The 24558-nt window shown below is 39.4% G+C and overlaps 1 protein-coding gene and 1 non-coding gene across 2 annotated transcripts; one reads left to right on the top strand and one right to left on the bottom strand.

Moving 5' to 3' along the window:
- Positions 1–1577: 1577 nt before the first annotated feature.
- Positions 1578–23870, top strand: eef2k (eukaryotic elongation factor 2 kinase). The gene is made up of 20 exons (XM_034213316.1): positions 1578–1679; positions 2927–3212; positions 7261–7526; positions 8069–8128; positions 9427–9527; positions 12481–12541; positions 12622–12659; positions 13850–14021; positions 14860–15009; positions 15968–16100; positions 16201–16328; positions 17020–17239; positions 17319–17380; positions 18246–18323; positions 19668–19724; positions 20838–20969; positions 21784–21972; positions 22049–22173; positions 22912–23090; positions 23642–23870. Exons 3-20 carry the CDS (start codon positions 7272–7274, stop codon positions 23749–23751), a joined length of 2250 nt encoding a protein of 749 aa, XP_034069207.1. The 5' UTR covers positions 1578–1679; positions 2927–3212; positions 7261–7271; the 3' UTR covers positions 23752–23870.
- On the bottom strand, positions 2180–2261 carry trnal-uag. The gene has a single exon. It is a non-coding gene; the product is annotated as a tRNA-Leu (tRNA).
- Positions 23871–24558: the final 688 nt, after the last annotated feature.

Below are 24558 nucleotides of genomic sequence, written 5' to 3'. Positions count from 1 at the left end.
TAAGGTGAAAACGAGTTACTAAAACAAAACACGTTAGTGTACCTTGTTAGCTAATGTTAGCTAGCTGACATTAACATTACACATTGCACTCATATTACTCACCGAAACCTTGTAAAGCCGGTCCCGCTGCTCTTACAGAACCGACTAACTCCCCTTTCGTGTATGTACAGCTCTCAACATGCCCAGACTTGTAGTGATGTTCACCTCGTTTTATACTTTTCGCCTAATTCTGAAAGAAACAGGTAAAATTTGCTAACGTGACGGCCGTCTTTGTGATGGTGACGCATATTGTGCGAGACCAGAGACCTGTAGTTCACTGAGCGGTTTCACACGAACAAATGTGTAACTTCACAGTTTTACGACACATTTTTATTTGTTTGACTTGTAAAATGTTCTTTTAAATTGACAAACATCATATGTGTCATTCGTGGCACAATTCAAACGGGATCAAAAGATAACCTTTCTCTCTCCATTGACTTCAATGTATAATTTTCCGCTTCCGGGGTCCCATGGAGGCCCCCGGAAGGGGAAGGACTTCGCCTCTCTATATAACAAAGTATTGAGATGAACTTTTGTTATTGACCAAATACTTATTTTCCACCATAATTTGCAAATAAATTCTTTAAAAATCAGACAATGTGATTTTCTTGATTTTTTTTTCTCATTTTGTCTCTCATGGTTGAGGTATACAGGCCTCTCTCATCTTTTTAAGTGGGAGAACTTGCACAATTGGTGGCTGACTAAATACTTTTTTGCCCCACTGTATATGCATCTGTTGACAGACGTTTCATCTTACGTTATTGCTTTTTAGTGTAAAGTAACTAAGTAGATTTACTTCAGTACTGTACAATTTTGACGTAGGCCTACTTGTGCCTTCCATTTTATGCTACTTTGTACTTCTACTCCAAAACAATTCAGAGGTAAAAAGTGTACTTTTACTCCACTATACATGTGTGTAATACTTTAAATAACATTGCAGATTTGGATTAATAATGTCAAATTGAAACACCACTTAAATAAGACATGAATTACACCTGGAGTAAAATTCACAAGCTACGCTGCAGTATACAAAGTAAATCAAATTAGAGACACCTTTACCAGCTCTCATAACACACTAATGCATCAATATTTGTTTATCAAAACATGTGATATATCTGCATAATGAATACTTTTACCTTTGATACTTTAAGTATATTTGGTGCCAAGTTCTTCTACTTTTACTTGAGTAGAATTTGGATTGCAGGACTTTTACTTGTAGCCTAATAGTGTATTCCTACACTCTTGTACTTTTTCTTAAGTACAAAATCTGAATACTTTTCCACCTCTGCTTATAAATATGTCCATCAATGGGTTTCATGTATTAACAACCGTTATTTAGATATATTATTAAGCACATGAACATATTTTTGGAGCGGTCGGCCATCGAAATGACTGCAGATTTAACATTCGTTGACCAATGAGAGTGCGAGCTCCAACATTCGTTGGCCAATGAGAGGGCGAGCCCCAACATTTGTTGGCTAATTATGTTCGTGGCTCCAACATTCACCCAGCATTTGACCAATCACGGCGGAGAAATGTTGAAGCATAGAAGGCAGTGTTAGCTAGTTTTTGCTTTCGTAGGGGGCGTACAAAGTGAAAACAACGGACGCCATCAAAGTTTACAAGTCGATATTAACACGGTGAGTCTTACTACAGGTCTGTATGTGATATAACCATCAGTGTAGGATTCATTTAAACTGTTGTTTCGAGTTGATTAACTCCAAATACTCCGTTATCTGATGCTCTGTTTACACTTCGTTAGCTGGCGTTTGCTAACAGTTACGGTTAATGTATTTATAAAGGTGGATATAAAAAACGAATTTTGTAATCAAGCCAATACTTTTCATTCTGATGGATACCCGAATATTTTGTGGGTTGTCAATTGTTTCATTGGGAGTGGAACTGCTGAAATAACGTTTTTACTTTCTTATAACATATTACTTAAGCTAGGTAGGCCACATGCCCAAGAAGTTCAGTTGGTTGAAGAGCATGATGTGGGAGTGATTGTAGTGCATTTAGGTAGTTCATAACAAGAGAATATCCTATTTATGTTTTCTCTATCTTATAAATAACTCAATCCATGGGTTTCGTTAATTTACAACCTGTATTTTAATAAAATATCAAGTAGATTAAAAGATTTTGGCAGCGGTGGGATTCGAACCCACGCCATCGAAATGACTGGAGCCTAAATCCAGCGCCTTAGACCACTCGGCCACGCTACCACACTGTGTCAATGAGATGACCAAAATATTTAATCCTAATGTTCGGGTCGTGGTTTTACTTATTTAAACCATTCTGTTCGTGCTTTTAGACATAATAAGACTTATAGACGTAATCAGCTGGGCCTTTATTTAACTTATTTCGAGTGGTGCAGGGTTAAGTAAACGTATCCTAATAATAACAACGACAGCTAAAGGGAGACACCACTTTGAAATCATTGCTAACTCGTGGTGCAAATTAACATTGAGCTGGTTGTTACATTTACATTAGTTTGTGTCACATGTCACCTGTTGGACTTTTCTTATACACATCTTATATGTGTAGTCAGAAACCCCTGACTAAGCTATTTTATGTAGGTTGAATACTCGGTCTCGGGTGTCTAAACTGTCAATGATACTTGTTATGTGTACTTCAGTGTGCATATCTAAACCCACTTTACAGTTAGCTGTAATATGTAATTAATCTGGTGCTGCTTTCAAATGCTCTTCCGCAGTCTTAACTACCATATGACGCATTTCCGATTTAAGATAATGTTACTGCTGATATGTTTTTAAATTACAATTAACTTTAAGTTTTCAAATAACACATTATTGGAAGTAATTTACATTTTAAAAGACTCCTGTTATCATCTGTTTATGTTTTGTATTTCCGATAACCATGAACGCAGCAGGACCTTTGGGGCGTGTCTGTCAGAGAGCAGTAGTGTAGTGTTGTACGTGCCGAGAGCTCACGTCGCCGTGGAGGACGGTAACAAGAACTTAATCCCCGCTGCCAGACACGTCCCCGGACCTTCAGGATACATTGGAGAAGCAGGCCCGACCCAGTCTGGGAGGAGAGTTTTACTGCAGCTGTACATTCTTTCTGAAACTTCGAGGCACCAGAAAAACAGGCTACACTGTCCCTCAGTCCGTCAAGATTGAGTGAATAAAGGTGTATTTGTTTCCGGTTATAAGGTAGGTTGTTTATTTAATACGTGCATCTAATGTAAGTCAAAATGCCTTTGGTGAAATTGTATTGCAGCATACCTTAGTTTGACAATATCAATAGTTGCCTCGCATGGGAGCACATTAAACCATCAGCATGAATGCAGGTGTTACCGTTTAACTGGTGTCACTGGGAACTTGTGATATTCTCTAACGGCATGAATGTGTCAGGGGCGTGTACTTTGAGGAGCCATTGTCGAATAACCATGAAATACACATTTCGATCGCTTCTTCTGTTGTTTACATTCATCTTTAGGTATATTTGGCTGGATAGGAACACTTTGATGCACATTCAGTACCAGTGTGTGAGGTTGTGGTTGCGACGCCGATATCCGGACGCGTAAGGACAATGAGATTACTGGGGATGTCTGTTCAAAACATTGCACGCTTGAATACATCATTTAAACCAGTTATTTGTATTACTGAATATCGTTCTTAATGTGATGCCAAGTCCATCTGAGACCTGTGTACAGAGCCTGTCCGACCCATTAAGCGACATAAGCAGCCACTAAGGGCCCCCTAGCAAAAAACAAAAAAGGGGGAAAAAACAACAAAACAAATCTCAGTACACCGTCGCCGTGATAAGTATGTTTAATTCATTTTGTTAATATGCCTAGATTGCCTAATCTCAAAGTCATGTATTATAGTATTGAGTCAATACTATAATACATTAACAGTGCTTTACCTGAACCTCATCATGCAACTAGAGGACGGCAGGAATGTAATTTCCCGTGTTCAGTGAATGCAACAGAGGCAAGACACCAGACCAACCAGAGAGTTGAATGGAAATAAACATCTGTCTTATTGGCTGACAGGTACCTATCCTGTGAGCTGTGACAATGTTTGAACTGTCAGTCGGACTTAGAGTTTTTGAAGATGGACATAAGAATCACATTTCTTAAAAAAGACGACAATTCTCAAGTGGTGGCTCACACAACAACCCCAGAGCCACCACTTGAGCCAGGTAAACAAGGTATGTAAATGTCAGTAAACTTCCAAGTTATGCGAACATGTAAGCAAAGCATAAATTACAGCTACGTTGTGACGTTACTTTGAATCGCGAGGGTAAGCTAAACCGTTAGCAAGTAGCTATAGCTAGCCAGAGATATTAAATAAACACTTTGTCATACAATCTAAATGTTGTGTTTTTTTAGCGTTACCAGGGGGGTATACTACGAAGCAGGATTTTCGCTTAGCCGGCTAAATTCAGGGAAAACTCCGGCTTTCCGGTCCTACGACGCTGGTTATCTTTTTAGCAGGCTAGATCTCCATGGTAACTTATGCTTAGCGGCTAACCTGGTCGGGACCAGGTTAGGTTGCAGGCTAAGAGCTCAACTCAGTGAAAGCACCGCCTGCTGACCAATCAGAGCTCAGTGTGCAGAGTTTAAAGCGATCAAGTCATATTACAGGAGAAAGGAAATACAGAAAAGCTGCCGTCGCAGGAAAGACGGCCGGCAAAAATCACCGACTGTGTGAACGTGAACATGAATAGAATATCACCTCCATCTTCAGAGCAATCTGACTATTATAACATTAGCGTTAAGAAAGCTTACTTAAATATCTGCCACAACATAAGTAACCGGATCAGAGTCACATTAAGTACAGTCCGCGGCATATCACTTCATAATGTATCATATATCTCCTTATCTGAGTCAGCTGAGCCGTATCTGGCCGTGCAACACTCACAGTGTCACATAGCCTATACTGGATGCAGAAGTATTATTTTAAGCAACACATTAAGTTGACGAAACACTCGAGTCAAATGTAATTAAAGTCAGATCGTGTCTTGGACGGGGCAGTGATATCATAAACCTGTTAATGTACGCATTCAAACACTTGTTCTGTTCCCAGCTGTAGTCACCTTGCAGGTGCAGCTCTGTGGCTTTTATCCTGGATAAAGTGTTTAAGTCATGGATGTTTAAAGTTTAACTTCTTCATTTTTGACTAGTATTAAAGTTCACTTTTCATTCAGGAAGTATGACGCTGCGCTGTCAGTACGCTTCTCCATGTTTGTGATTGGTCGAATGCTCCAGATACCACCCCTTTCATGTGAACGCGCACCTAACTGATAGGAAACGGCTGGCTTGAGCGATCCACTTGATAACCAGCGTCGTAGTACAGTTTAGCGAGAGCGCGTATGTTTTGGATTAGGCCAACCGGCTAACTCAAACATATCCAGGTTAGGTTGAACCAGCTTCGTAGTATAGGCCCCTGGTGATTTCAAAGAAAGTACTCTGGGAAATGTTGACTAACACTGTTCGACATGAAACTAGAAGCTACCTTACAGTACACAGTTGATCCTGAGTCCTGTCAGTTAAAGTGTTTCATAGTTATCTTAGCTAAGCATCAACTTAGCACTGAGTATTTCTGAGAAAAAGTCAGCTGCAATGGTGGCATAGTTGCCACTGCTTTACGTGTCAACAGCATGTTTGAAAGTATTTGCAGCCGTAAATGTGGCTGTTTGGCCACTGACGTTGCCATAACAACACCTGCATTTAAATGTGCAACCTCTTTTTGTGACAGATTTTTGCATTAAATTATAATTCCCCCCCCAAACATTTTTTTATAATTCCCCTGCCTGTGTACACTAGGGCCGGCCCTGCCTGTGTACACCTTCAGACAGCCTACAAGCGAAGCACACGTAGTTTACTCAGTTTGAAAGCAGCGTGGAGAAGTCTTCAGCTGTGGAGCTGTGATCCGCCCAAGTAAAATTGTGATACGACTTCTGTTCTGTGGCTGTCTACCAGCGATCATGTTTAATATTAAAGACTACACACGTATCCCTTATCAAAACGGTATTCTGCACTTTGCAGCACTTATCCAGATAAGATGTGATTGTTTACTCGTTTTGCAAAGATAGCAGCAGAAATGTCATTGCTGCATGTGCAGGGATATTTAGACTTTAAAATGCTGCTTGGTCATTCATTTTGGTCTCCGCAAACAATATTATGAATCCTCTACTCAAAAATATAATTCAGCGTCCATCGACATGAAAATAACTAAAAAGTTCATGCTGGACTCAAACCCGAGTCCCAACAGTAAAAATCACTAAAGTCCTGCGCGTTGTGAGTGAGCCAATAATCAGTGAAACATGTTTGTTTATCACAGCTGAATTTCACACATTAACATTGTTAAAAGATTCAGAAAAATATATACAAATCAGACCATGTGTTTCGTTATGTAGTATAATCATCACCGACAGATGGAAAGACAACAATAACAAGGAATTCATATTAATATTACCAAGTTACACAGAAAGATACAAAATATAAGAAAAAAGACCACAAAGATAAAAGCATAAACGTTAAGATGGAAACGAAAACATGATCACAGCAGAGTAAAAATTATGAATATATGTGTTTGTAGTTCTCAGCGTATGTGAGTATCCTCGTCATTCGGTTTGTGTCGCTGTATCGATGCATAACGAAAGTTAACCAAGTAAACAGTCACATCTTATCTGGATAAGTGCAGAATACCCTTTTGATAAGGGATACATGTGTGTAGACTTTAATATAACTAACTAACTAACACTAACTGATTTATTCAAGCGTGCAATGTTTTGAACAGATATCCCCAGTAACCTCATTGTCCTTTTGTAGTCCTCGCTGTACGCGTCCGGATATCGGCATCGCAACCACAACCTCACACACTGGTACTGAATGTGCATCAAAGTGTTCCTATCCAGCCAAATATACCTAAAGATGAATGTAAACGACAGAAGAAGCGATCGAAATGTGTATTTCATGGTTATTCGACAATGGCTCCTCAAAGAACACGCCCCTGACACATTCCTACCATTAAAGAATATTCCCAGTGACACCAGTTAAACGGTAACACCGGAACTTTATCTTGTTTGGGTCCTCATCGCTCTGCAGCAGCCAGCTGTTACACCACATTCTGCAAATACAATCGCTTTTGATAACATACTGGTGCTTAAAGTTATAAGTATATATTTATATTGACTCTAGCATTTAATTGAGATGTCATGGTGCAGCCTTGTCTTTTGTCAACACAACAGCAGCAGAAACCATGGAGGACGACATGATGTTCACTATGGAGGAGGAGGGCAGCGCCAAGAGACCCCCTGTCCAACAAAGAACCCCCAACCAGCGGACCTACTCTCTCAGTGACGCCAACGCCAGTGATGATGATGACGGCGAGTACGACAAGCACTTCATTTGCCCAATCTTGGACGACTCCTCCGTGGAAATCTGTCACTACCTTAAGAATCTGGTTTACTCCAAGCAGCTGTCAAACTCCCCTAAGACCACCTTTTTGTTCAAGGTGAGCCTCTGCAACAATGGAAAGTATCAGAAGAAAAAGAAAGAAAGAAAATGTTCAAACAAGTGTTGGGGAATAGTGAAAGAAGCATAAAAAACAGTGTGTATTTAGCCTGTTGTGTTCATGCATCATGGTAAACAATTAGTTCTGCAATTCTCTGTGAGAACAGCCCTTTGCCTTATAAGGAGAGATCATCTTCCTGCACACATGTACCAGTAGTGTGTATCTGTTTATTGAAGCTGGTCAGACACCTCTTAACTGCACTCTCTCCAACAGGAAGCCCCAGAGAGCGGTTTACACCAAAATGTGATCAAGCTTCATGTCTTTCAATGCTCATATTGTGGCCTTTTGTGCATCAGCAGTGAGATACACAAAGGCTTCATTCAGTCTTATCAGAGCCACTGTGCACCAGCCAACTGCCGGGATTTGTGGTGTTGTTGTGTAAAGCATCAAGACAGTTAATGCTGTTTTGTTTCTATGTGAATTTCATGCTTTTTCTTGTTTGCTGACCAAAAGCCGCCCATTTTCTTTAACTTTCTACATAGAATGAAACAGAAACGGTGGCAGAAACACAGCCATACAAGGTTTCGTCTGAGAAAGCACGGGTATGTTACAGATGAAATGATATCTCCCTCCTCTAACTCTTCACCAGTGACTATCTGCACACTATCTGCACATTAACCGTCCTTTCCCTTCACTGCTTTGTTTTTTCCTTTTGTAGCAACTCTTAATTTCAATCCCTTAGTGTTCTGTGTATTCTAATCAATGCATCCTCCTTTCCTCCACACTGTATTCTCATACTTTATTTAATTTGAGTTTGTTAGTTATATAACTCTCAGCAATTAGAGTTATTTAACTCTAACAAACACAAGGACTGTTTGACTGTTATTTCAAATAAATACCCTGAAAAAATGACAGATTTTTACGACCAAATGTGCACATTTTTCTTTCAGATTTTTCTTTTAGATTTCTCTTTTAATTATAAGCATTACAAAAAAAGGTTTCAGAAAATGACTAAAAAAACCCAAATTAACTATACTTCAAAAACTATTTTTAGAAAACTGGCTGCCCCATATGACCCTTAAGTCTTGTGACCTTGTCTTGTGTAGTATATCTGACAGGATGGCGAACTTGAACACCCCTACAGTTGAACATGTGAGTTCTGACATCTGCTCTTCGTCACAAACAGACGAGACACTCCAACCCTTCACATTCATGTAAATCCGTGGCTCTAAATATAAACTGCACAGGGACCAGGACTGCCGTGCAGTTCTGGGTTTGGGTTACTGGTGCAGGTTTGGGTTACCAGGAATGCTTGATTCATGGGTCTTACCAAGAAAGTTATTTTTTGATAATGGCATTCGGATCGGTGTGAAACATCACATGGTACGCATTGGTATTAAGGTAGCAGTAAATTATTTAGGTCATTATGGAATATTACAACTTGGTGGACCACCAATGAATAAACCCATAAAACATATGTATTCATTATTAATTCAAATAATTTTAATTTCATTTAAATGATTTACTGAAGATATTTTTCCTTTCTTCCTTAACCTTTCTTTCCTCCTGGTTTGCAACAAAAACTGAAGTGTGAGCAGGCTTTAGTTTTAGTTTACCCAGTTTTGTTGATAAATGCTCTGCTTCGTAGGCTTCCTTCGTCTTAACCTGATTTACTGAGCATTATTAGTGCAACCTATGAAATTAATATGTTCCCAATTATTCTGCACAATACAGGGCAGGAAGAGCACAAGAAAGGATTTGAACTGCCTTTTCTTGTGCAGATTACATTTCACATTTCTTCGCATTGAATGACTTACCATCTAATCTTCCCATTTATACATTGTTTTTGCCTAAAAACAAATACTAGCAGCTCATACATTGTCTTTGTTTATTGCTACAGGCTAGATGGAAGCATGCCATTGAAAAGGCCAAAGCTATGCCCGACCCCTGGGCAGAGTTCCATCTGGAGGAAAAAGTGACTGAACCCTGTATTCGTTACAGGTATGGATAACTCTGTGGCTGTCAATCAATGTTAAATATATTTTAGGACAAGCACCTTAAAGATGGGTCATTCCTATCAAGTGTCCCAGTAAGCTAGGACAGTGAGCCAGCAATGCACAACACCCTGACCCTGAATTCACCTTAAAGAGGCCCTATTATGGTTTTCCCTTTCCTGTATTGTCTTTATATAGTTTTTACTGCATGTAAATGCGGAGGCGTGTGGTGCAGTGGGTTGTGTGTTGGTGTTCGGATCAGGGGGTCACAGGTTCAAACTCCACTGCAGTCAGCATGTCGTTGTGTCCCTGGGCAAGACACTTCACCCCAAATGGCTCCTGTGGGGATTGCCCACAGTATTGAGTATGTAAGTCACTTTGGATAAAAGCGTCTAACAAGTGACATGGAATGTAAATGGTCTGCAAAGGCTAAAATCCCAAAAGTCACACCAGATAGAGTTTCTCGCCCACACACTCCTTCCCCTGCCTGAAACACCTCAATTAGACTCCTTTGTTTACTTGGCACTTGTATTGGCCAGCATGGGACATCTCTAAACAGTTGACCAATCAAAACAGAACTGGCCCGCTAACCAATCGGGGCAGACTGGGCTATAGTTGCAGATAGAGGGTGAAAGAGGTTTTTATAGTGCGGCCGCTAGTTCTGCCTCATGAAGCAAATTCTTGAAAAATATACAACAGGGTGATGAAGATAAAACAATTATGATTGCTTACAATAGATCACCTTCTTAATTAAATGTAATGTTTTTCTAAAATCTCGTTTGGTCACGTAAAAACATTCATTATGACCGACCACCTTTACATAATATCATCCTGCCCATTGTCAAAATAAAAAACATTGATAAGTAACTTAAAAGTATAAAGCTACAACTTATGTTTGTATTTGTTGACACTAAAAGAGAGACCCACCCCCATTGGGAACCCTCCTTCATGCCCAAACACGTAAGCATATGTTTACTATGATGTGGGTCAATTACTCAGTGCAGGGATAGTATTCTGTCCTCCTTGACTTTGAGAAGATGTGCTACCCTTGCACATTTCTCAGCCAGCTGCCATTGAGGCGGCTGCAGGTTTCACAGCAGGCTCGTATATCGGTCAGTGTTTCTAATCTTAGTGTAGCCAGATATAAATGGCCAACATGGCGGCTACAAAAACATCCACACCCCTTGCAGAGCTCTCAGGCGTGGCAGGTTTATACATCAAGGCTGACAGAAATAAATGGGTGTGGGTGGAGAAACAGGAAAAAGGATTCTTATGCTAGTATGTGTGTGTTGGGTCCGATACATAACAAACAAGACTTGACTGCGCGGAGAGGAGGGATTGCCAGCAGCGAGGATTTGCCCTCTCTCTTCATGTGCTAATGTTATCCTTCTGTAACCTCACTCCTCCTTCCCTCTCTGTGTGTGGACCTGATGGAATGACTGTGGCTGTAGTACGCCCTGTTCTCAGGCTGAAGCTGTTTGTTGGCAGAAAAGCTTTTGGACGAGGAATAGAGCAATGTTCTTTTTTTTCAAGTGGAGAGGGAAAGGTTTACTGAGTTTCTTGGATAATGGCGCTTCAGGTTTTCAGCTGTGAAGACTTGCAGCTGCACCTCATGCTGTACTTATTAACCCGGGACAAACGCCCCGCCAAGTCAAACAGACAGCCTGACCCAGACATTCTTATCACCATGTGACTTCTTCCCTGAGTACATCAAACACATGAACCCTTAATAGTTATACCAAAATAAATGGGTGCAGAAAGAAAGAAAGAGGAAACACATTTGTGTCTCTCATTGTTGATACTCCGTAAAGAGGAAATGAGATGTTCTATGTTAATAATTGATCTGTTGACAGACGAACTCAGTGTGCAAAGAGTAACGTGGCTATTGTGATCGAGACTGGAACGTTTATGAGCTCTTTTAGTAAAAGAAGAAGAATCAATACAGAAATATGAGTCCAGGCATCCAGCCAGTCTCGTAGACCGTCCAGTGAGTGATTCATGGAACAGGTCGGTGGAAAATAAAAACAAGCTCCACAGAGCAGACCCAGTCTGAGAGTCTCACAGCCGAGACCTTTGAAAGAGACGCTAGTTCACTGAGCTGTTCACTGAGCTGCAGTACACTTAGTTCCAAAAAGTTGTAATGGAGGTTGAGCTGTAATTTAAGATCATTTTATCTCTTCAGAATCAAGTTTATTGCCATGTTACACATACAAGGAATTTGCTTTCTGGTGGTGTGAACATAAACAATCTAAAACAAAAGAAGTTGCAATAGTAGGTAAAAAAAGAAATATAGAAGGATAATAAAAAATAAGTATTTTTAGATCAATTTAGCATTAAAACAAATAATATTTTTAGTATTACACCACATTTTTATTTAAATATACAAAGAACCTTAAAAGCTAAAACAACTAAAACACTTAGGACAATGAAAATATGACAATTTATGGCAAACTATAGCGTATTATCTTTTAAAGTGGGGGGGCTGTGCAGACGTGTGCAAAAATGTCAGTTGAGCATGGCTCACAGTATTAAGGGAAAAAGAACAAGATGTTATATGATGTGCATTAATGTAATGCATCATGTTTGTGGGGTATCTCTTAACTTTTCTGTTCTTCATCTTCAATACATTTTAGGCTATAATAAGTCAGATTTAAAGTCATTTGCCCAGAGTCCAAGCTGATGCCTTCAGATTAGTTACAGTCCAAACACCAAAGATTACAGCAATGAAAAACCTAAAACATTTCACCTTTTAGGAAGCCTGAGACCAGTTTGGTTAAAAGACTAAGCTCTGAAAAACTGATGGTTTGTCAGGCAGCGAGAACATCTGTAGCATCACTATCCGTGCTACAGATGTTGATTATGTGGATTTTAAGAAGATTTTTAAAGAAACACATTTGAGTGTGCATAATCAAAATGACCGTTCAACTGATTCTGACTCCATTCTCTTTCCCTCTTTGCAGGTACAATGCCAGCACAGGAGAGTGGGCTCAAGACCAGGTCCACATTAAGATGGCTTCCCAGGTAGTCCTGTTTTTTGGCGAAGGATTGTTTAAAAAAAAAATGACGTATCTTATTTATTTCCTCTCTCTTGTTTCTCATAGCCATTTGGGAAAGGGGCCATGAGGGAGTGCTTCAGGACGTGAGTTGAATTATTCCTCAGTTGTTATCCAGCGGTTATTGCCCTCATGTTCTAGTAACGGAGGCCCTCGTGGTCTCAGTGTAAACAAAGCACAGCATGCCTATAAGTGGTGCAGGTCCACATTCCTCACATTTGTGACTCGGGAGGATAGGATTAGTTTCAGAGCCAAACATGGTACGAAAGATAATATAAGAAAAGATGGACTTTTATTAATCCCCGTGGGGAAATTCAGTAGTTTAAACAGCAACAGGGTGAGATTGAACAACAGGACAGCACAGATTCACACAAGATTAAAGATTAATACAATTATATACGGGTTTGTAACTGTTAAAATATCAAATGAATTAAATAAACATACATTATTGAGTCATATATATATATATATATATATATACATATTAAATGTATGTGTGCTGGTAAAAAGTTATTGTGAAAACAGTGTATATTTTATGTACTGTACTTTATGTAGTAGTAGTAGTAGTAGTAGTAGTAGTAGTAGTAGTAGTAGTAGTAGCAGCAGCAGCAGCTTCCTGAGGGGATGGGGTTTGGGAGGAAAACAAATAAAAAGACAGACTCCGGCCACTACAGAACCCAGGAGACAACACAAACACATAGAGCAAAGATGACAGGCATAGCAGTTAAACATATAAACAATATTGCTGTGGTTCAATCAGTCATTAAAATCAATGTATGTGTTGCATTGTTGACCCCTTGTTGTGCAGCCAAATATTACACTCTAGAAGTTATTCTATTCTAGTGACAGGGATTTTACTTTATTGAATCCCTGGATTTTTTAATTCAAGCGTATCACTGCCTCACTGTGTTTAGGCCTCTGCATGAAACTGCAGAATGACAGAGAATAGTCAGATTGTTCATGTTTAATCCTCAGTTATAAGAGAGGCATTCAACAACCTCCCTCTTCAGCTGTTTCCAGTATCCCACAGAAATGTGACAAAACCCAGGGCATGAAAAATACATCTCCTACTTCTAAAAACCCAAACAAGTTTTGAAAAATCTCTACATCCATAATGTTGAAATGCTGCTCCTGTTGACCTTTAAATACAGTATGTGGGTTTGGAGCAGTTAAATATTGCTTCAGTTGTGTATATTTATTACGTATGTACTGAGAATACATAACAAAAACTGAAATGCTTCCGTCCTCACTACTGTTATTTCTTATTTCCCTCCAGGAAGAAGTTGTCTAATTTCTCACACAGCAGCAACTGGAAGTCAGCATCTAACTATGTGTCCAAGCAGTACATGGAGACAGTGGACAGGAACGTTTACTTTGAGGACGTCAGGCTACAAATGGAGGCCAAACTGTGGGGAGAGGAGTTCAACCGCCACCGGCCCCCCAAACAGGTACAAGAGAGACATTACAACTCACTGATGTTCCACTATTTAACAAGACAGACAATACTGACGAAACCAGTGATAAAACCTCAAATACACAATCCTTAACCCATGTTATTTTTGTAATGGGAAGTAGTTTAAGCTTAGATTTAGGCCTGCTACTCATGATTCTATTACTTATTTATTGGTTTTTTGATCAAAGAAAATGGTGAAAAGACATGAAGAATGCAAAAGCTATAATTCTGACATCAGAATATAGCCAAGCCAATCATTTGTCTGTTAATTGACTTAAGAATGTTTAGATGTATTTTTGGTGGATAAAATGTAACATGTGACAAGTTGTGATGTCACATGTTGTGTACATTTGTGAATCTTTGATATTTTGAATCAAAACAATTCCTTATTTTTTTTTCATTTAGAATTTAGAATCGATTATAGAAGTGTGTGTGTGTGTGTATACAATTATAAAGTTATCATTTAAAAAAACATATATTTGATGGTTGCATTCATGTGAACACACAAAACAACAGTTGAAATGTATTTTAAACTAAACTTTGACCAATTTTTTTGTACATAAAAATATTTATAGCAAATAACACTAAACTATATCATCATTATGCTCGACATGTCTTTGACTTGGTGTGTAGGATTGCTGTCCATGTAGCAATATTTAGGTTGTTTTTATAAAAAATATATTGGAAATATTAGTTTTTCTTTTTTTAATGAATGATAAAGGATCAGAATCGTACATGATAACTATACATTCTGAATGTAATCATGAATAGATTAATTTCCCCCCCACCCCGATAAACAATAAACAAAGTTGTTTCCCTCTCTCCATCCTCAGGTGGACATCATGCAGATGTGTGTGATGGAGATGGTGGACAGACCCGGGAAGCCTCTCTTCCACCTGGAACATTACATCGAGGGCCAATACATCAAATACAACTCCAACTCTGGCTTTGTGAGGGACGACAACATCCGCCTCACTCCACAGGTAACCATCATCTTCATCACCTTTGGTATGAATACAGTTAGATTAGAGTGTAGCATCCCTCTATCCCCCTCTGTGTGCATACTCTGCAATTTAGACACAAGCTCAACAAAACTCCACTACTTGTGGCCCTAACTATTGCCAAGAAAACAATATTACTAAACTGGAGAAGTAGGAAAAAGATCAGCATAACACAATGGCTGGAGCTCTTAACACAACACATATCAATTATGGATCGCGAGCCCTGGATCTTCAGTCGTGGCTGAGGTCCTGGATCATAGGTCCTGGATGGATATCCTTGTGGATTCATCTTCTTATTATACACACATGCATTTCCAAACATTTGGACTACCTATGTTGCAAATGTATTATCTTTTCAATTTACACACGGCATCTATTGCACGTCTGTCCGTCTTGGGAGAGGGATCCCTCCTCTGTTGCTCTCCCTGAGGTTTCTCCCATTTTTCCCTTTAAACTGTGGGTTTTCTCCGGAAGTTTTTCCTTGTACGATGTGAGGGTCTAAGGACAGAGGGTGTCGTATTGTCATACTGATATTCTGTACACACTGTGAAGTCCACTGAGACAAATGTAACATTTGTGATATTGGGCTAAATAAACATTGATTGAATTAAACCTTTTTATAAAGAAGAATTTAACAAAACGTACTTAAGATGAATCTCCTTACCATTGACCTCTAATGCCACAACACAACAACACAATAGGAATGTATAATATTACACCGAACCACCCTGTAAAGACTTCATGAAAATGATCCAAACATACTTCCCCTCTCTTCAATCACAAATGTGTATGTACCCTTTAATGTTTTGTAATCTTTACCGTTCCTTTTGTATTTGTTAGTATGTCTTCTTCGACCACATGTGTATGCAGTATTAAATAAATAGATACAGGTTAGAGCTTGTCACTACTTAATCCTTTTAATCTATTTTGCATCCAAAAGGCCTTCAGTCACTTCACGTTTGAGCGGTCGGGCCACCAGCTGATCGTGGTGGACATCCAGGGGGTCGGAGACCTCTACACCGACCCTCAGATCCACACAGAGCAAGGGACGGACTTTGGAGATGGAAATCTAGGTAGAGTTTGCTTTTTAATATTGACAAACGTCTGAATATGTGAAGTTTGGTAAGAAATCATTTCAAGAGGCTCTATATGTTGAACCTGCCTGTGTTCCAGGTGTGCGAGGCATGGCGCTGTTCTTCCACTCCCACCTGTGTAACAAGATCTGCAAGAGTATGGGCCTGACGCCCTTTGACCTTTCCCCCGCAGAGAAGTCGCAGCTGGACTGCACCAACAAACTGCTTGTAATTTTAACATTTTAACATGAATAAATATAGTGTCAGACAAGGACAGAAATCAGCAGTGGGTCAGGTTAAAACAGTTCTTCAAATCATGATGGTAATAAAAAGCATTTATTGCATTTCATGTTGTTCACTGTTGCCATATTTACCCGCTCTGGGATTTTATTTCCTGTAATATAAGGAAATACGATTTAAAAAAATATTTTCTTTATTAATTTGGGCAGTGTCAGGACCGTGGACATGAATCAATCCTGCCCTTTTTGATCCCCATGCCTGAATAAAATAAACAGTTATAAAGAATAAAAAGATAAAGGCACAAATATTAGAAATAGCCTCAAGTCCATGACTTGGAAGAATACTAAAAAGTAGAAAAATGGATATCGGAGCTCATATGATAAGATATACAATCATGAATAGAGCCAAATAGACGTTTAGATGCATACATTAGAAATAATATATAAATGTTGGAGAAAAAAGTGTGAAAATAGAATGTGTTGTTAGAGGGAACTACTAAATACGTAGCCGAATATAGTAAAACATTCAAATAAATCTTAATTGATATAATTGCAGAAATATAATAATTTCCATTAACTGATGCCTTTCCACAGATAGGATATTTTACGGTTACCTTCAGTGTAGTGTGTCAGTGCTGTTGCTATTTCCTTAAGAGTGATTGATCTCGTTTTTATTTCAGAAGTCAGCCAAGACGGTGCTGCGAGGCTGCGAGGAGCCCTGTGGATCCCCTCGAGTCCGCACCCTGTCAGTAGGCCGTGCCCCCCCGCTGTTATCCCGCCTGTCTGAGACGTCCTCCGCAGACGAGAGCATGAGCGACGTAGACTCTGTCCCCTGCTCCCCTCTCATTCTGCCCTGCTCCCCACTGGCTGCTCATGGATACCTGGGAAGGTCCCCCATCTGTACGTTTCCAAACAATATTTTAACATTAAGCTTCTGCATGTCCCCACTGTTAATATGTTTTTTTATTTCCACTTGCAGGCTCATCTTTTACTGGCATGTATGAACGTGAAAGAAAGAATAACAACACAGGAGAACGGAAGGTGAGCTTGACTCTAGAGCAGTGGTTCCCAACCTGTGGGCCGCGGCCCCCTAGTGGTCCGCGAAGGCATTGCAAGTGGGCCGCCAAATTATTAATATTATTTTTTTTGTACAGGCTAAAGACACAAACATGGACATAACAAAAACATATAGGAGATGACATTCCCATCTCAGACAACAACAAAACAGAAGAAATAAAGATACAGTCAGTAGGATCACTTCAACATTTCACAAACAAAAATAGGTTGACAACCAAAAACACCATATAGCTTATTGTTCATTTAATCCCACCCTTCGTTAGAGCTCATTATTTCCCATCTCATGGCGTGTTGAGCCACCCTTTGATTTTTTGTGGCAATAATTTTTTCCAAAAGAAATTGTATTTTGAATCTATTCTTCAAAACACCTTATATTAAGATTACTCCTTGATTGACTTTAAAAAATATGTATTTTAGCCAGAAGAATAGTTGTATTTATTAACTGTCAACCAAATAATTTGCAAAACATTATGATTTATGTGGAAACATTTTCACTAGGCTCTTTTTTTATTTTAACCTCTTTTCCTTTCTCTTTCTTGATCCTCCTTAGCAACGGTCATTACAGTCCTTGACAGCGGTCTGTTCTACTGGATTTACAACGTGTCACATGTTCTGAATTGACCAATCAGAACTTTACTTAGCCTCCGTATTGTTTATGGTTGAATGTGGGCCGCGAACAAATGTTTGATTCTTAAGTGGGCCCTGAGTTGGAAAAGGTTTGGAACCGAGGAAACATACAGATTGAACTTAGAGCTGTATTTAACAGACTGCTGCCACACATCTCACCAGTCTCTATACTGATTATTTGTAATACATTTTTTGTCTACAGGATTCTGAGAGTGGAGGGGACAGCGGCTGTCCCAGCGAGAGAAGGAGTGATGGTGATCCAAATGACCACGTAGACGGGGTAAACACTTTCATTTCACCTTCATTCGATTTAACTTCAGTGAAAAGACAAAGTCCAGGATTTATGTGTAGTAATGTGTCAGGGAAAATCAGTTTACAAACAGATAAAGAATGCAAATATATATTTTTGTGTGTGTTCGGCATATAAAAAATAGACGTTTAACATATTTTCAACGTTTTAGTTTGAATTAAAAAGTTATTTATAGTGTCCAAATAAGATTAGAAGTACAAATGTGACCCGCTCTATCGAAATCAGTCGGAAGTCGCAACGGCTCATTTCAAAATAAACGTGGATTTGCGTAAAAAACAATTTTTTCCGGGTTCGGGTGTTTTGTTTGATTTTAAATAAACAAAGTCTTGGCTTTCAGAATATGAAACTTTTATTTCCAAAATCACACGATAAATACATTTTTGAAGCTTGTAAAGGGATGAAGACAGGCACCTCTCACTCGCAATCTGCTCTTCCGCAGCGCCGCCCCCCCCTCCCTCCGGCTGACATTATGAATGTACGTGTATAGTAATCATAAATAACACGGCAGGGTCCGTTACAGTTTGTTTTCATCTGATTTCAATTAAACAAAGTCTTGGCTTTCAGAATATTAAACTTGTTTCGACAAATTCAGATGATAAATACAACTTTGAAGCTTGTAACGGCATAATTACAAGCGGAGAACGGAGTAACGTCACAGCAGGCATAACAACAGCCGGTGTTTCTCGTGAGGGTTTTCCCCGGGAAACAAACACAATACACACAAAGTAAAATTACACAAACACACACACACACACACACACACACACACACACACTCGCGAGCTTCCCCCAGACCAGTAATCCAAACGAAAATATCTTCCCTCCGTAGTATTTTTGATAATTTGCTCCGCTAAATAATCAATCCGATCGATGGATTCCAGGGAAGAGAAAACTTTGAAGGCTTTTTTCTCAAAATGATGACTCGGTGACAGTCATTATATAATGTGACATATTTTGCTTAATATTTGGAGTACAAAAACAATCCTGATATCATTAGAAAGCTAGGAATATCCTCTTTCCACCAGTGTATACAACTCAAAATGTGTCTTTGGGTCAATGCGACTGATTTCGATGGAGCAGGTCACAAATATGTTTTACACCTTGTTTTATTATATTTTTAGACACATAGGGGTTTTTGAGTTTGACATATTTTCGCAAACAAACTTTATTTATTTATTTCAAACATTATTATTATAACCTGACAAGTTAGACTTTTCTTATTTCTGTATGTAATTCACAATGTTTCTGTTGTCAACATGACTCAGGCTTTCCTGCTGTAGGTTTTATAAATGTATGTCGTATTATCATCCCGTAGGTCCATCATCGCATCCAAAGACATTACTCTGAGTCGGATGACGACAGTGTCAGACGGGTAAAAAAACGTAGTGTCAACAGTGTTTACATGTCATAATAATCAACATAATCACATAATCCTCTTAACTTTTCTCACCCTTTCTTACTTTCCCCCCTTTTGTTTCTCACACATTAATTCAACAACAGAAGTCTTTCCTCACCTTCCTCTATGTTTAGCTCCTCTTAATCTGTGTGTTCCCTCATTAGAGGAAGATGGTAGCTTCTCAAAGAGTCTCTTCAAACTTACATTTTGACAATGCTGACGATGACTCGGTGATTATCTGCATGGAGGCTCGTTCAGACGTTTCACTGCTTGTGGCTTTATCAAGCACGAACCTCTGGCTAAAGGACCAACTTGAAATCTAAATGCACATTATTCCTTACTTGTGGTTCTATTTATCAATCTAGATTGTTTTGGTGTGAGTTAGTGAGTGTTGGGGATCTTACCGTAGATATATCTCATATAAAATGGAAGTAGACGGCATTGGCCTGTGGTGGTCAAAGCAGCAGAAAATACATTTAAAACTCAACAGAAATGTAGCTTTTTTTGTTGAAATTATAACCTGGTTAGTTACTCAAGATAATCCAAATACCTTGTTGTGATCACAGACTTTTAGGAACTATTTTATGTCCACCAAAAGAAATCCGGCACCAAACCATGCATGCTTCCGTCTGCATGGTGATACAATTGGTTGGTAGTTTGCTCAAAAATATCATTTCTTTATTTTGGGGAAACTGTCCCTTTTAAGATTTTATAAGATTCCTCAAGAAGCCCCTCTTACCAGATCCAATCTAGCTTTATTTTCAGAGTGAAGGAAAAAGCTAAATACAAAGAATTCCAACATGACATTTGGAACCGAATCACCATCTACCTCTGTGTCAGCAGCTCCGCCATCTTGTGTGTGTGCCCCTGTTCCCATTCGTTACCTGATGTTGTCAGTCACTAAACCCATCAGGGATGTACTCCTCCAGCTCTGTCATTGATCAGAGCAAATAAGAAAATCTGGACGGGTACACTCCTGAGTGTGTGAGCAGTGTGATTTTGCACTTGATTTGCCCTCATCATTGACTTGTTTTAGGATGTTGTGATCATTCCTGCTCCTCCTGTAAATCTTGACTTTTCTTCTTGTAGATGACGGAGGAGAAGTGGAGCTTCTACCATTCGTCCCGCTCTCACGTCCACCGGTCCTCCTGTGTGGCCACGGAGATGGATCGACTCGAAGCTCTGATGCAGAAGAAAATAGGCCAGTCCATCCTCGGAAAGGTATCGCATTCATGTTCATTTTTTATTAATTCAGATGATATTAGTGGCAGGAAAAAAGGATTCGAATGTACTCACACATGATTGCATCCTATCTAAACTAGACACCTCACACATAGACTTTTTAATCATGGCAGTCAAAAAGCAACACATATTAAAGGCCGTGCTATTGTATCTTCATATTTTAAGACAAGGTCTTCCTGGTTATGTCTCAACATTATTTAATATTATTAACTTTTTATCCAACTGTTTTTTTAGTTAGCTTGCAACATGCATAGAACATCTTACAATAAGGAAGAATGTCTGACATTAGAAGACACAGATTGTTTTTTAGTTAAAACAAACATATGCAGTGAAAAGTGTAGCTGTAAAATGAAACTAAATAAAAAATCCTTTTTAAGTAAAAAACAAACAAACAAAATGCTATTGATATCAGATTAAAAACCATCTAACAACCATATCGAAAAAAAAGTTTCATTGTCAAGTGCTCAAGTGGATTCCCAAAAGGTTTTCACTTTATGGCAAATCCTACACAATTTTCCAACCATGAATTCTGTATTTATATGAAGCCAGATACTTCCGAGACATTATACCTGGCTTTATCAAAGATTTACTAAAACTAAACCACCTCTGAAATAAACAAAACAATAAGTATCAATTGTCCCTGAAAACTTGGTTAGACTAAAATGAGGGCAGCAGTCGATCAAGAGGCACCAAGGTTGAATCATTACCTAAAACACATTTTCAGTTGGAAACTAATCTGATCATCCATTCTGTGTGTTCCTGAACGTGTTTCTGCTCTCTCCCCTCCGCCCAGGTGCACCTGGGGATGGTGCGGTACCATGAAGCGGGTCGGTTCTGTGAGAAGGATGAGCAGTGGGACCAGGACTCGGCCATGATGCACCTGGAGAGAGCGGCACAGTGCGGGGAGCTGGAGGCCATCGTGGCTCTGGGACAGTGCTACATGCAGCTGCCGCATCACATCCTGCCAGACATGCAGCTGGAGGTACCTCAGTTTAATTAGACTTTTGTCTTTTTACAACGTACAAATATGTGTTCTTATAAGTCTGTGTTGTTGGCAGGATAACGCCGGAAACAGGATGAAAGGCTTTAAGTATCTGCTGCTGGCTGCTGAGTCCGGTGACAGGTCTTCTATGATCACAGTGGCCCGAGCCTTCGATTCTGGGATCAATCTGTCAGCTGACAGGTCAGTGAAGCAACCTGTTTGAGTTTAAACTGTCAAAATCTGGACTTGGATTGTGTATGGATTTGTGGGTAAAGAAGACACACATCGAACCTGGTCCAACAGTCATGGTTATACTGCCCCCTAGAGGGATGCCGAAGTTTAATTTGTATTATCAAAGAGAGCAGCGTTTTACCAGAGATGGATAAAGTAGCTGCAACAAGTACACACATCCTTTACTCAAGTAGAAGTACAGATACTCATGTTTAAAAATACTCTGGTAAAAGTAGAAGTACTGACTAAACTTCTTTACTCAAGTAAAAGTAAAGAAGTATGGGCTTCGAAATGTACTTAAATAAAAAGTACCCATAACTACCATCTGTTTTTATGAGTAACTGACCTCACTTTATATAAATAGAACAATAATGTCATTGTTAGCTAATGAATGTTTTAATGCTAAATGACAACGTTTTCATTGGTCTCTCTTCTTTAGAGAAGACCAGGAAATGATGGATACACGGATCGTGTTCAAATCAATAGGCAATGACTCTAAATAATGATCTCGCCTCCAAACGCAGATTAAAACTAAAGTAACGAGCCTGTTTTGAAAATGTAAGAAGTATAAAGTACAGGTATTTGTGTTAAAAATGTAAGAAGTAAAAGTAAAAAGTCGTAACAAAGTATTTGTACTCCATTACTTCCCACCTCTGCGTTTTACTGTTTTTTTATGCAAATGGTGATGTTTTTTTCCGAATTGTATAGAAAGCAGGACTGGGCGGAAGCCGTTCACTGGTATGAAAATGCCTTGAACATGACGGACTATGACGAGGGCGGAGAGTTCGATGGGATTCAGGACGAGCCTCGTTACCTGCTGCTGGCCAGAGTGGCAGAGATGTCCCAGGAGGGAGGCTGCAGTCTCACCCCAGACCCCCAGAGAGCAGGTTTGAATCCATGCTGGCTTACCCACCTCCTCCAATGTAGATGATACTCAAAAGATAGATTTCATGTGCAATGTGCCTTGAGAACAGTTTGCTGCTAATGGGCAAATGTGTTTAATAGATGAGGCTTTTTATTATCATGCAATTGTTGGTCTTTTCATGGGATTCATTGACAGTGAGAAAAGTCAAGACTATCACATTAAAAGCCATTCATTCTGCCAATGTTGCACATGTTCAACTTGGGTCGTCGCGATATACCGTTATTGATTATATCCTTGATATTTAAAAAGAATGAAATATCGATATCATATAAATAATCCAGCTCCTCTTAAATCATTTCTGCTGGTATGGTTAAAGACTCTCCCTCCACACCTCTACACTATGAAAAAAGAAACAAAGTGCACAATACATTTGAATGATATCATTTTAATGTTTGTTTTTTTAAAGATACCATTATGATATCGGCATTGTGAGTTCTCTTGGCACTGATAATCATGAAGTGAAATCTGATGATGTGACCTCCTCCTAACCTCTCCACCCATCTCTCCCTGCAGGTGATCTGTTCACAGAAGCAGCAGAGGCTGCCATGGAGGCCATGAAGGGTCGATTGGCTAACCAGTATTACATGAAAGCTGAAGAATCATGGGCGTTAATGGAGGAATAATTCTGGACACACATTCTTTAACAGAAAAGGCTACAGGAGATAATGTTTTCAAATTCAGAAGGATATTAACTGATTGGCTACAGTTTACATGTTTTTATTACAATATTTTTTTAAATATTTGTTCGTGTGCGCATGTGTTCAGCCTTTGAGGATTTCAGGTCCAGAGAGGCTTCTCAATTCTTACATTTCCCCTCCTCGACTCCCCTCCTCGAGACTTAGTCCCGCCCACAGGAGATGCGAGCGGAGGACCGAGGAGGGGAACCGAGGAGAGAGGAGGGGAAGCAGCAGATGTTTAAAGAAATGAGAACTCCTCTCCTCTGAGCGGTCATATTAAAGCGACGTCCGTTCATTATTACGTGGCAACAGCTGCATCAGCTGTCGAGTGTTTTGTCATAGCGCTGTATTTTATAATCTCTGTTAGATCAGCTGAACATTGTTCTCCCACATATTTACTTTGAATTCATTGAGAGTGCGGTATACCGTATAATGAGACAATAACAGGCTACAGATGCGGACACACAAATATATTTATATAAATATATGCAATTTAAAGTATGAGAGCACTCTCATAATAACGTAACACAATCAGAGACTGGATATATCCCCTCCCCTCTCTCTGGTCGCTGAAATGGGGAATTTAAATTACGGGCCAAAAGTTGTATTTACAAGTATTAAAAGTAAGCAGAGGACACCAAACCAACTGAGACCCGTCTGTCCGCCGCATCTACGCACTGTACAACACACCTACACACTGTACCACACACACACCTACACACTGTACCACACACACACACACACACACACTGT

The sequence above is a fragment of the Gymnodraco acuticeps genome, unplaced genomic scaffold, assembly GCF_902827175.1.
Source record: "Gymnodraco acuticeps unplaced genomic scaffold, fGymAcu1.1, whole genome shotgun sequence".
Classification (NCBI taxonomy): domain Eukaryota; kingdom Metazoa; phylum Chordata; class Actinopteri; order Perciformes; family Bathydraconidae; genus Gymnodraco; species Gymnodraco acuticeps.
The sequence above is the reverse complement of the archived record's forward strand: the minus strand, read 5'-3'. Positions and strand labels throughout refer to the sequence as shown.